The sequence below is a fragment of the Budorcas taxicolor genome, chromosome 8, assembly GCF_023091745.1.
Source record: "Budorcas taxicolor isolate Tak-1 chromosome 8, Takin1.1, whole genome shotgun sequence".
Classification (NCBI taxonomy): Eukaryota; Metazoa; Chordata; class Mammalia; order Artiodactyla; family Bovidae; genus Budorcas; species Budorcas taxicolor.
The window spans coordinates 13279464-13293477 of NC_068917.1; the positions used below are offsets into that span (position 1 = coordinate 13279464).

At 42.0% G+C, this 14014-nt stretch overlaps 1 protein-coding gene across 1 annotated transcript in view; it reads left to right on the forward strand.

Annotated features, from left to right (window-relative positions):
* The first annotated feature begins 10079 nt into the window (after positions 1-10079).
* The window catches only part of FBXO16 (F-box protein 16), a 45000-nt gene continuing 41065 nt past the window's right edge, over positions 10080-14014 (forward strand). The window contains exon 1 of the mRNA XM_052645329.1: positions 10080-10178. Coding sequence (XP_052501289.1) covers positions 10080-10178 — 99 coding nt within the window. The remainder of the gene's footprint in view (positions 10179-14014) is intronic.

The following is a 14014-nucleotide window of genomic DNA, read 5'->3' on the forward strand; positions in this document are numbered from 1 at the left end:
GTCCATTGAGTCTGATGCCATCCAACCATCTCATCCTCTGTCGTCCCCTTCTCCTGCTCTCAATCTTTCCCAGCATCAGGGTGTTTTCAAGTGAGTCAGTTCTTCATATCAGGTGGCCAAAGTATTGGAGTTTCAGCTTCAACATCAGTCCTTCCAATGAACACCCAGGACTGATCTCCTTTAGGATAGTCTGGTTGGATCTCTTTGCAGTCCAAGGGACTCTCAAGAGTCTTCTCCAACACCACAGTTCAAAAGCATCAGTTCTTCGGCGCTCAGCTTTCTTTATAGTCCAACTCTTCACGGCCATACATGACCACTGGAAAAACCATAGCCTTGACTAGATGGACCTTTGTTGCCAAAATGATGTCTCTGATTTATAATATGCTGTCTAGATTGGTCATAACTTTCCTTCCAAGGAGTGTCTTTTAATTTCCTGGCTGCAGTCACCATCTGCGGTGATTTTGGAGCCCAGAAAATAAAGTAAGCCACTGTTTCCACTGTTTCCCCATCGATTTCCCATGAAGTGATGGGACCGGATGCCATGATATTAGTTTTCTGAATGTTGAGCTTTAAGCCAACTTTTTCACTCTCCTCTTTCACTTCCATCAAGAGGCTCTTTAGTTAAATGATAATAAATACTGAGCTTAGACAGTCATAAATACAGTTTAACATCAGAAGATGAACTATGGGAAATGCATTGTAAAAGAGATATGAAATGGACATTTTCAATTTCATTAATAAATACTAATGCAGTACTACTTTTTTTTTTAAAAGTAATGTTGATCCTTAAGCTGATTCTTATCAAGTCATTGTGTCCTATGGAGCCAACACTGACTCTCCTGAAGGTGAGTGAGCATCTAAGAGCGTTTATGAAAATCATTGTGGACCTGCTTCAGGTACTTCTAGATCCCTTGTACCTTCAGATCCTCTAGAGATGTGCTGCTGTCACATTTTTATGCAATTTACACATGGTCTTGTGAAAACTGTCAGGCATAGAACATATCTTGGCTCCTAGTGGGAGGTGGGAATGGTGTAGAAATTATCACTGAATGTATCAACATGATCACATCTCAGAAATAGACCACTGACTGAAAGAAGCGAACTGCAAAGATGTAAATTATGATAGCTCTTTAAAACAGTCACACTATATGAGGCCAAACATGTATATATAATAAGCATACAAAGTGGACAAGTGGGCAGCACACTAATTTCATGACAGTGGATGCCTCTAGACAGGCAGGGTGGAAAATGAGATCTGGGCAGCATGTAAAAGAGGCTTCAACTGTTAACCACACACAGGAAGCAAAATGTTAACATTTTTAAAAATTTCTGCAGGGAGAAAAGGGTGTTTCTTAGGCAAGTCTGTAAACGTTTCTTTATGGTTGAAATGTTTCCTTTAAAAATAATGTTGAGGGACTTCCCTGGTGGTCCAGTAACTAAGATTCCACCCTCATAATGCAGAGGACCTAGGTTTAATCCCTGCTCTGGGAACTAGTGAAAGACAGGGAAGCCTGGCGTGCTGCAGTTGATGGGGTTGCAGAGTCAAACACGACTTAGCAACTGAAGAACAACTGGGAACTAGGTCCCATATACTGCAACTAAAGATCAAAGATCCTGTGTGCTGCAACTAAGATCCCATGCAGCCAAATAAGTAAATATTTTTAAAAGGAATTTTTAAAAATTTTAGATAAAAGCAATGTTAAATTTTCAAGTACACTGAGCCAGTGTGCTCACTGTGAACACAATGTGAATGGTGGTGTTCAGACTTGGGGGATCAGCAGTCAGACTGATGAAGGGCTGAACAAGGAGAGGTCCAGAGGATGCTAGTTGAGAGGATCAATGAAAGGGACCTTATTTTCAGGGATAAAAATATTCAGATCTAAGAGGGATAAAGTGTCAGGCTCTCTTTAATCCCATCTTTCTTTCATTCAGTGTTATAACCACCAATAGAAAGTCTTTCATGAGCAGGAACTTCACCGAGACCCAACACTCTCCCAGCGAGTTGTTAAAACTGGTCTCTTTCTGGATGAACCCGTTTTGAAACCATCAATGTTTAACTGGTAATACATGGTAATTTAGTATTGCATCTACTTACCTCCCCCAGGCCTCCACCCCTGCAAAAGTCTTTGTTTATTCATCTTACATACAACCTGATCATGAAACATACAGCCATACATAAAACCACTAGGCTGGAATTTAGACAACGTAAGTTCTAATTTCAGTTTGGCCAGTTAATGATCCTTTGTCAGCTCGAAAGAAAGCAGCAACCTCTGTGAGCTTTACTTTTCATTTTCTTTTTAAATGGGAGATATACGAATGCTGCCTATTTCAAAACAATGAGACAATATAAACATAGGGTTTACATTTATTTACCTTGGAAGAGAGTACATTTTTATTTATTTTAGGAAACATGAGATAATGAGAAAAGTCTTCTTTTTTTTAATTTGGTTAGCTGCTGCCCATAAGAACTGTTTTACACTTCCCAGAGGTCCCTTTTGAAATGTTGTTTTTCTCCAGCATTATAGTTCTATCACAGTAGTTATTTCTACATTGCATTTTCAAATCCTCCTCATTAGATTTCTTTTTTTATTCTTGCATTCTCACTCTGCCTCTCATTACCTGGTAGATGCTCCATAAATTTAATTAATTAAATTAGACCAGATCGTAAAATATCCCAAATTTGGAGTTATCCTTATTCAGGCATGCCATCTGCTGGTTCCCTGGTGTATCTGTTGGTCGGCCTGAATTCCTTAATCCAATAAATTAAAAATCATGTTGAAGCATTGCTGAGTTTGTGTGTTGGGCAATTTTCCCACGTTCTTCCACTTCCTGTGTGCAGGTGCTATTCTTTCATTGAACCTCTCCAGAATTGTTTTTCCTGAAACCTTCTTTTACCTGTTGGCCACTCTTAAAACCCGGAGAAACGGAGTTTACCCTGGAGTGACCAGAACGATGTAACTGGGCATGCTCAGTAGGTTGGCCTGATTTGGAACACACTTATGGCTTGAATGGGGGCATTTAATGCTGTTTGTTTCAGGATTGACTGCATCTTCGTCCTAGCATTATATTGAGAGATGGCAGCCTTTCCCACCCTCTTGGCGCTCCCACTTTTCCATTTTGTCCGTGTGCCCAATTTTGGAACCAGCCCTCTAGGATCTCCCGGCCAATCAAGAGACCACACATTGTTGCCTAAGAGACCCCGGATGCCAGCGGAAAGATTTATAGGTAGTGATTGGACTACTGGAAGGGGGGTGCTAGACGGAGTCACAGAAACAGGAGCTATGGCAACACCAGCGCTAGAGGCTTGAGGAGGAAGACCTGAAGAGAAAGACTTGAAGAGGTGAGAGCAGTGATCACTGCATGAGAAAGATGGGGACTCTTGAGAGCACTTCTCTCAGGTCCTCTTGGGCTTCTCACGAGCCTTGGCAGTGGCCCCGGGAATTACATTTTGCTCTGTGTTAGCAGTTAAATTACCAGGTGCATCATATATGTGAAATTAACAACCAACAAATAATTATTTCTATGCCTATCAAAGCACTAGCTCTTTGCATTGTCTTATAGTTTCTCTTTGTTTCCATCTAGTTGAATATAAGATGAATTCATATTTAAATCTAACCGTACCCTATTTCCTGATCATTTCCTGGTAATCTCTTATTTCCTCCTCTGATGATACTGCAGTGTACGATGGGTGAGCTGTGTGTTAGTGGAGAAACGCAACCCTGTTCTGCTCTGTAAACGCCAAATAAAAAACCGATTATCCTGAGTCTAACCCCAAAGCTCCGGAGAAGGCACCCCACTCCAGTACTCTTGCCTGGAAGCTCCCATGGACGGAGGAGCCTGGAAGGCTGCAGTCCATGGGGTTGCTGAGTGTTGGACACGACTCAGTGACTTCACTTCCACTTTTCACTTTCATGCATTGGAGAAGGAAATGGCGACCCACTCCAGTGTTCTTGCCTGGAGAATCCCAGGGACGGCGGAGCCTGGTGGGCTGCCATCTATGGGGTCGCACAGAGTCAGACACGATTGAAGTGACTTAGCAGCAGCAGCAGCAGCAACCCCAAAGCTCAGTTCCTAACGCTGACTTTTACCTTCTTTGCCACTAGCTTTAATCCTTAAACCACCTCACCTCCACTATTGTGTTCATTCATTCGGCTGATTTAGACAAGTATTTATTGAGCACCTACTGTGTACTACTGAGTTTAGGATTCAGATGAGCACATTCAGAAAACCGCATGAGCAAAGACGCACTAATTTTTGTACCACATTCTCTGATCTGAAGTTCAGTGTGTCTGTACAGATAGCGCATGAAGGGAGAGAGAGGAGGATGAGCCGAAAAGGTGGGGGGGGGGGGGGGGGTAAACTCACGGTGTACCTAGATTAGCCTGCTAAGGATTCTGTAGCCATTATCGAGTCTCTGAAGGTTTTCGAGCTGAAAAATGATTAACAGACCTTTTTGAAAATACTTCCCTGAGTAGAGTAGTGGTTAGCCAAAGCTGGGGAGCAGGGAAGTGTGGAGATATTGATCAAAGGGTACAAACCTTCAGTTATAAAATGAATAAGTTCTAGAGACCTTATGCACAGCACAGTGACCATGTGGTGGTGATGGTGGTAGTTAAGTCGCTAAGTTGTGTCCCACACTTGCACCCCCATGGACTGTAACCCACCAGGTTCTTCTGTCCATGGGAGTCTCCAGGCAAGAATACTGGAGTGGGTTGCCATTTCCTTCTCCAGAGGATCTTCCTGCCCAGGGATCATGGCAACTATAGTTAAGAATAATATATTATATACTTGAAATTTTCTAGAAGAGTAGATCTCAAGGGTAATCACACACACACAAGCACACACATGCACACATGCCCACATGCACACACACACACAGTGACTACGGGAGGTGATGGATATGTTACATAGTTTGATTGTGGTAAGCATTCCACAAGGTGTACATGTATTAAAACATCACCTTAAATATATACATTTTTGTTTGTTACCAAAAAAACCCCTCTTGCAGTAGACTGTAACCTCCATTATAGTCAAGACTTGTCTTTATACCTCTAATACAGACCTAATAAGTCTTTAGTGAAGTTGTGCAATGGTGACAGTGTGAAGAATAGCTTTGAAGATGGGATTGGAGGTGTGTAACCACTGGAACTTTACCAGAGGACCTATCCTTGCCTTTAAACATGACACTAGAAGCACACATTGGGGGTAAGGGCCATAAGCCCTTTTATCCAAAGAAAAATTAAAGGGGAACATGCAAGGACAGCCATTAAGGGGGAAGAGGTCATGAAAAAACAACAGCAAGCTTTGTATGTAGAAGGAGGGAAGGCAACTTGCTTTGTCTTGTTATTATTTTGTATGTTGTATGAAAGTGAGTGGTCTATTCTGTGAACCACTGTGGGCATGCAGATATGCACACTGCCCGTCTTCTAGAATGGACAGAGGAAAAAACCGTAAAAGGATAATGACAAAAACCAGGGCAGAATACTTCCATTTACCTGCTTCAGAAAGACTGTTACCAAGAGGGCTCTTTTTCTCAGCCAGGCCCATCTCCTGAAAACCAAACTTTATTCAAGTTGATTTGAAAAAAGTCTAATTCAAATAATTTCTAGCTCTGAGGAACCAAGAAGAAAAAAAAAAAACCAAAACAATGCAAAACCTTAGACAGGCCCTGGAAAAGCTACTTTGTCCTAATCAGAAATCGTGCTTAGAATCAGTCAGATTGTTTTCTACTCAAACTGGGAGAAGAGAATTTCTCAGCTTACAACTGGAGAAGGCAATGGCAACCCACTCCAGTCAGTACTCTTGCCTGGAAACTCACATGGATGGAGGAGCCTGGTGGGCTGCAGTCCATGGGGTCTCGAAGAGTTGGACACGACTGAGCGACTTCACTTTCACTTTTCACTTTCATGCATTGGAGAAGGACATGGCAACCCTCTCCAGCGTTCTTGCCTAGAGAATCCCAGGGATGGAGGAGCCTGGTGGGTTGCCATCTATGGGGTCACACAGGATCGGACACGACTGAAGCGACTTAGCAGCAGCAGTAGCAGCTTACAACAGAAGTTTTTAACCTGATGTAAGCAAAATGTAATGCTAATATGCATTTTTCTAGGGAGAAGATTCATAGTTTTCATCATATCCTGAAAGAGTTTTATGGCCCTGAATAAAAATAAATAAAAGATTAAAAACAACTGGTTTAAGGAATTCCCTGGCCGTCCAGTGGTTAGGACTCTGTACATTCATTGCCGAAGGCCAGGGTCAATCCCTGGTTGGGGAACTAAGATTCTGGAAGCCGAGTGGCTCACCTAAACAAATAAATAAAATTTTAAAAAGTAAAAACACAAAATTTCAATCAGTTTAAATAGAAGAAAGATCAAACATGCATAAATAGCAATAAAAAAGGAAATATGTGATGTTTAACTGTGCAGATCTAGACTCAGTGACTGTGCTTTATGTATTCACCTGCTCATGTGTATTTCTGTAGCAGCCAATTAATAATAGTGTAATGAAATAATTTCTTACACCTTTGCAACTTAGCTGTTAGGAGCTAAGAATGTGAGGGCTCATCTGAACCTCCTTGCTGCTAAGTCACTTCAGTCGTGTCCGACTCTGTGCGACCCCATAAACGGCAGCCCACCAGGCTTCCCCGTCCCTGGGATTCTCCAGGCAAGAACACTGGAGTGGGTTGCCATGTCCTTCTCCAATGCATGAAAGTGAAAAGTGAAAGTGAAGTCGCTCAGTCATGTCCGACCCTCAGCGACCCCATGGACTGCAGCCTTCCAGGCTCCTCCGTCCATGGGATTTTCCAGGCAAGAGTACTGGAGTGGGGTGCCATTGCCTTCTCCACTGAACCTCCTTAATTCCCCCTTATTCCAGTGGAGTGGTATCAGCAGGCAACTGCAGGAAATATTATCTATGGTTTAAAACCCTGAGGTTTTAAAACATTGACTTTATCTTCAGCTCTGATTTAAACCTGAGAGGGAATATTACATGTCAAGAGAGAGTCACAAAATTTCAGATCTAGCATCTGGGGGAATCCTCTGTAAGTCAAAAACTAATGGTTTTTTAATTTTAAAAATTTGTTTTTATTTATTTATTTGGCTGTGCCAGGTCTTAATTGTGGCATGTGGGATCAAAAAATTGTCCAAGTGAATTCTCTGGTCGTCCAGGAGACCTGGGTTCTATCCCTGGTCAGGGAACTAGATCCCACATGCCCTAACGAAGACCTGGCTCAGCCAGATAAATAAAAATAAATATTTTTTAAAAGTTGTCTTATATTTGCTGCTGTAATTTTTGGAGCCCTGGGTCGTCAGGCAAATCCTGTGCAGTCCCTAACTCAGCACCACTGCTTTGGATATGAAACATACCTTCAGAGAGGAAGAAGGCACAAACAAACAGAAACACTGAGGATATATACTGAAAATGCCATTAATCTGCTTTAAATGTTTTTCACCTTAAAATATTTTGTTGGGCCCCCTTCAAGGACAGGCTTTGAAGAATTCTGTAAATAACAGGAAGTTCTAAGAAAGTCTGTGGTAATACTTTTTTTTTTTTACTTTTAATTTTGTATTGGAGTATAACCAATTAACAGTGTTGTGGTCATTTCACATGAACAGTGAAGGGTCTCACCCATACATATACATGTATCCGTTCTCTCTCAGACTCCCCTCCCAGCCAGGCTGCCATTGAACACAGTTCCCTGTACTATATCGTGGGTCCTTGTTGCTTATCCATTTTAAATATAGCAGTGTGTACCTGTCCAAGTCAATCCTAAAGGAAATCAGTCCTTAATATTCATTGGAAGGACCGATGCTGAAGCTGAAGCTCCAATCCTTTGGCCACTTGATGCAAAGAGCCGACGCATTAGAAAAGACCCTGATGCTGGGAAAGATTGAACGCAGGAGGAGAAAGGGATGACAGAGGATGAGATGGTTGGATGGCATCACTGACTCAATGGACATGAGTTTGAGTAACCTCCGGGAGATGGTAAAGGACAGGGAAGCCTGGCCATCTCTGCAGTCCATAGGGTTGCAGAGTTGGACACGACTGAGTGACTACTTGCAAAAAGTTACAAAGCTAGTAAGTTTTAGAGCCACGATCCAAGCTGTGTAATGTCAAAAGTTTTGGTTGCAAACAATATAAATAGATTCTAGCTAATGTGTGCGTGCTGTGTGCTTAGTTGCTCAGTTGTGTGCAACTCTTTGCAGCCCACCAGGCTCCTCTGTCCATGGGGATTCTCCAGGCAAGAATACTGGAGTGGGTTGCCATGCCCTCCTCCAGGGAATCTTCCCAACCCAGCAATCGAATCCAGGTCTCCTGCATTGCAGGCAGATTCCTTACCATCTGAGCCACCAGGGAAGCCCCTACAAGAAGAGTCTTCTAGCTAATGTAGGTGAAATTTATTGCAAGGCTATCAGGTGGCACACAAAATGGATAAAAAAGGACATGCGTGCTGTGCCAAGTTGCTTCAGTCGTGTCTGATTCTTTGTGACCCTGTGGACTATAGCCCACCAGGGTCCTCTGTCCAAGGGATTCTCCAGGCAAGAATACTTGAGTGGGCTGCCATGGCCTCCTCCAGGGGATCTTCCTGACCCAGGGATCAAACCTGCATCTTAGGTCTCCAGCATTGGCAGGCGGGTTCTTTACCACTAGCGCCACCTAGGAAGCCCCTATAAGAAGAGTCTAAGAACAGTTTAACAGTCTACTACTCAGAGCATCTATGGTACTCTGAATGATCACCTTGGCTGTAAAGCAAGGATAAGCCAGCATCAGTTACCTGGCCTAGCTTAGTCTCATGACTGGGCAAGAGGAGGCCACCTTGATTAACCCACACAGCAGACCCTAAACACTGAGGGAAAAATAATCCCTCATGGAAATTAGAGTGCTTTAATCCAATGAAGGCAAACATAGGGACTTCCCTGGCTGTCCAATGGTTAGAATTGGATCATAAAGCAGGTTGAGTATTAAAGAATTGATGCTTTTTAATTGTGGTACTGGAGAAGACCTTTGAGACTCCCTTGGACAGCAAGGAGATCAAATGAGTCAATCCTAAAGGAAATCAACCCTGAATATTTATTGAAAGGACTGATGCTGCAGCTGAAGCTCCACTACTTTGGCCACCTGATGCAAAGAGATGACTCCTTGGAAAAGACCCTGATGCTGGGAAAGATTGAGGGCAAGAGGGGAAGGGAGGCAACAGAGGATGAGATGGTTGGATGGCATCACCAACTCAATGGACATGAATTGAGCAAACTCTGGGAGATAGTGAAAGACAGGGAAGCCTGGTGTACTTCAGTCCATGGAGTGCAAAGAGCTGGACAAACTTAGTGACTGAACAGCAACAGTCATGGTTAAGACTCAATGTTCCCAGTACAAGGGATGTGAGTTCCATCTCTGGTTGGGGAACTAAGATCCCACATGCCGTGAGACCACAAAAATGAAGGCAGATATATACAGTACTGGGCATCCAAAACCAGTGTATGTTCCCCAATAAACCCAAATCTGTCCATATGTAAATTCTTGGCCTTGTCCGTTGTACCATTCTACTTCTTAAATATGGTAGCAAGCTAGAGCCCTTGTTAGCTAGATGTCAGAAAGTTAAGAGAGGAAGAAGGAGGTCACAAGGGGCAAAAGATGGAGTAGTTCAGATTGCACGGTGATTTTATAAATACTTCTCTCTGACCAACATGGTATGTTCTTAGCTAAGAGTGATTCTGATTTTTCCCCCTTGATCCAGTGAAAATCATCAGAGTTAAACAGACCAGGGTCTGATTCCCTGTTTCACCACCTACTGTCTCTATAACTCTGGGCAAAGCATGTATCTTCAGTGAGCCTCATTTTCTTCATCTGTACAATAACCTAAAACCCACCACCTTACCGTATTGTTATGGGTTTTAATTGAGCAAACCTGTTAAGTGCCTGACATATAAAATGCTCCCAGTAAATGTTACTCTCCCCCTCGTCCCTGCCCCAGTGTACTAAAAAAGATTATATGGTATTAGTATTTTTAGTATTCTGAAGATTGTGTGATTCATTTCTTCTGCAGGTGTAGTTTTTCTTACCGAAGAATATCCAGCTATTTCATGATGGCATTTGCACCTCCAAAAAACAGAGATGGTCCCAAAATGCAGACAAAGATGAGTACCTGGACACCCCTAAACCATCAGCTTTTGAATGACAAGGTGAGTAATAAGAACTATTTTATTAGTTGAAATCATGCTTTAAAGGAAAAAAAAGCATTAAAAATTAGGTAATCGAAACATGAACAAGAATTGCTTAGGACTGTGTAGAGGATAAAAAAAAATGAAAGGTTTCTTCAAAATTTTTAATTGAAAAAAATTGAAATGAATTTAGAACAAAAAGAAAACTTTAATTGAGCCCCAGTTACATGGCCAGAGTTGGCAAGAGATACAGAGTTCCTGCTTAGAAAGAAAGATCTTTGGGACTTTCCTGGTGGTCCAGTGGCTAAGACCCTCTGCTCTCAAGGCTGGGGCCCAGGTTCAATCACTGGCCAGGGAATTCAGTCCCACATATTGCAACTAAAGACCTTGTGTGCTGCAACTAAGACCCAGGGCAGCCAAATAAATTAATAAATATTTTTTAAAAGATTTAGGAGATGAGAAGGTGGAGTGTCTACCAGCTCCCCTTCACCTCCGTTTCCAACTGGTTTTCAGGTTCTGAGTCTTCCTCCTGGGTCTCTTCATCCAGACCCCTCTTCTCCTTTGACTTGTGCACATCCAGTTCTACGTTCTCAGTTCACACACTCACCCCCGCCTTCGCCTGGCACATTGCAGTAACCCCTCAGCTGGTTTCACTGTCTCTAATCCATCCTCTATTCTGGTCCCAGAATGATCTTTCTAAATTACCAAACTAATCCTATGAAGCAAAACCGATAACAGACTGCTCCCAAGGATAAATTCCACCCTACCCACCGCGCACATCACTGAGGACCCTACGTGTGTGTTAGTCACTGAGTCGTGTCCGACTCTTGGAGACCCCACGGACTGTAGCTGGCCAGGCTCCTCTGTCTGTGGGATTCTCCAGGCAAGAATACTGGAGTAGGTTGCCATGACCTCCTCCAAGGGATCTTCATGACCCACGGATCAAACCCAGTGTCCTTTATATCACCTGCATTAGAAGGTGAGTTTTCTTTTCTAAATTTATTTGGCTGCAATTTTTGTTGAAGCATGTGAACCCTTAGTTGCAGCATGTGGGATCTAGTTCCCAGACCAGAAATCAAACCCAGGCCCCCTGCATTGGGAGCATGGAGTCTTAGCCCCTGGACCACCAGGAAGTCCCAGCAGATGAGTTCTTTAACACTGGTGCCACCTGGGAAGCCTGAATAGCTTTTGTCAAATTTTATGAGAATTTCTAGGGAATTCCCTGGTGGCCCAGTGGCTCAGAGTCTGTGCTCCTGATGCAGGGGGCCTGTGTTCCATCTGTGTTCAGGAAACTAGATCCCACAAGCTGTAAGCGTTTGCATGCTGCAGCTAAAGAACCCATATGGCACAACTAAGACCCAGTGCAGTCAAATAAATAAAAATGTTTAAAAATTTCATGTTAATTTCTAGGTGAGCAATGATAAGAGAAATAAACATTTCTATTAGAAATGATATTTATTTTGTGGTTCAGAACTCCCATTTTATTCCCTCCCTCATTTTTATTTTGGTTTAGTTAGGTTCTAGTTTGGAGTAAAAGTATTTTCAAAAATCTTAGCCTGCCATATATAAAATAGATAGGCAATGGGAATTTGCTTTATGGCTCAGGAAACTCAAACAGGGGCACACTGTATCAACCTAGAGGGGTGGGATGGGGAGGGAGATAGGAGGGAGGTTCAAAAGGGAGGGGATATATGTATACCTATGGCTGATTCATGTTGAAATTTGACAGAAAGCAACAAAATTCTGTAAAGCAAAATCCTTCAATAAAAAAATAATTAAAATTTTAAAAATTGTCAGATCACTATGTTGTACACCTGAAACTAAAATTATGTTATATGTCAATTATAATTCAATAAAAATTAAATATAATACCAAAAAAATCTTGGCCTGTGTATATACCCATATATATGTGAATGAATGTATCAGTGCTTAGACACACACGTGGAATTTGCATATGTATACAGCAAACTGTTAATGTGTGCACACGTGCTCAGTCTTGTCCAACTGTTTGCAACTCCATAGACTGTAGCCCTCCAGGCTCCTCTGTCCATGGAATTTTCCAGGCAAGAATATTAGAGTGGGTTGCCAGGCCGTCCTCCAGGGAATCTTCCCATCCCAGGGATTAAACCCACGTCTTTTTATGTCTCCTGCATTGGCAGGTGGGTTCTTTACTGGTTGAGCCACCAGGGAAGCCCAACTATCAATAGTGGTTTCCCCTAAAAAGTTGGACGACATGGAAGAGTGGGAGGGAAGTCTGTTGGAAGAGAGAGTTTTTGTTTTTTACTGTATACAGTGCAATGATATTTAACAATTTAAAAAACAAATGTAAGTAAAAGCGAGCAAAGAACAGTAATGCTGAGAATTGAAACACACAGGTTCCAGATCAGCTGCAGTAAATAATCTCCTGCTGGACTTCAGCGAGTCTTTTATGCCTCTGATCTCTACTACCTGCCTTTGGAAATTGAGTGGCTTGGATCAGATGACCTCAAAGGTCCCTTCCAGGTCTAACATTCTGACTGTGTGAAAGGGGTTAAAAATAGATGCTCAAGTTTACAGCTGGGCAGACCATGTCCATACGATAACTTCAAGGGCTTTTCTACACTTCTACAGCAGGGCATTTGCCAATGATCAGCAATTTTGAGGTCCTCTTTTTTTGTTTTGGCCACACTGCACAGCATATGGGATTTTAGTTTGCTGGCCACGGATAGAACCCATGCACCCCGCATTGCAAGCATGGAGTCTTAAACACTGTACCACTAGGGAAGTCCCTGGTTTTTGTTTTAATTTTGCCTTTTTTTCTATTCTGTAGTAAAATGAGAAATATGAAACTGTTTCAGTCTAAAATAAACCTCATAGGAGTTTAACTTCACAAGAGGCTTTAAGCAGAGAGATTGAATTCAAATGTAGATGCCAAAATTATAGCATCATCAGATTATAGAATAATTCAGGGCTTGTAAAAACTTTGAGAGTAGTAATGTTTTATAAGTATGTATTTCTTTGCTGTCTAGTGTAGGTTTTTTTTTCCATCTAGTGTTTTAATTGAAAGTGATCAACATTTTTTTTTGTAATATGGTTCACACACGTAGTACAGTATACATGTAGTTAAAAGGGTGTTCTGAGAAAAAGCATCTAACCACCATCCATCAGTCATCATTTAGGAGCCCCCAAATGTCTTACTCCTCCATGGTAATGATGTCACTTGGTGAAATATGCAGCCACAGTGTCAACAGACTAAAATAACAACCATGGGATTTTGACTTAACAGCAGGCTCTGAGTAAACTGTGATGTAAACAAACTGCAGCATTCTGCAAGGAAAGACGATTCTCTCTAATGTTTCCCACTTGAAGTGATACTGTTTCTGGGCTCTTCTTTTATTTTAATTGAAATATGGCTGATTTACAACGTTGTGTTAGTTTCAAGTGTGCAGCAAAGTGATTCAGTTACACATATATATATCTATTCTTTTTCAGATTCTTTCCCTTATGGGTGATTACACAGCATTGAGTAGTGTATATACTATAAGTAGGTCCTTGTTGGATATTTATTTTGTATATAGCAGTTTGTATATGTTAATCCCAAACTCCCAATTTATCCCTTCAACCCTCTTCCAGCTTTTGAAGATCAAAAATCTGATTGCAAATCCTTGGAATGAAGACTTGCTCCCAACCAGAGACTATAAGATTCTGAGTCTGCCTGAGGACCTGATCGTTAAATAATTTGTTCCAAATTATAGTTCTTGTCAAGGGTAGAGTCAGAACCAGATCTGAGTTTGTCTAGTGTTTCTGTTCTCGCCCCTCACGTCTGTCGGTTCCTACCTGACTCTAATCGCCTTTCGGTGAAGAACTGCATTTGCTTG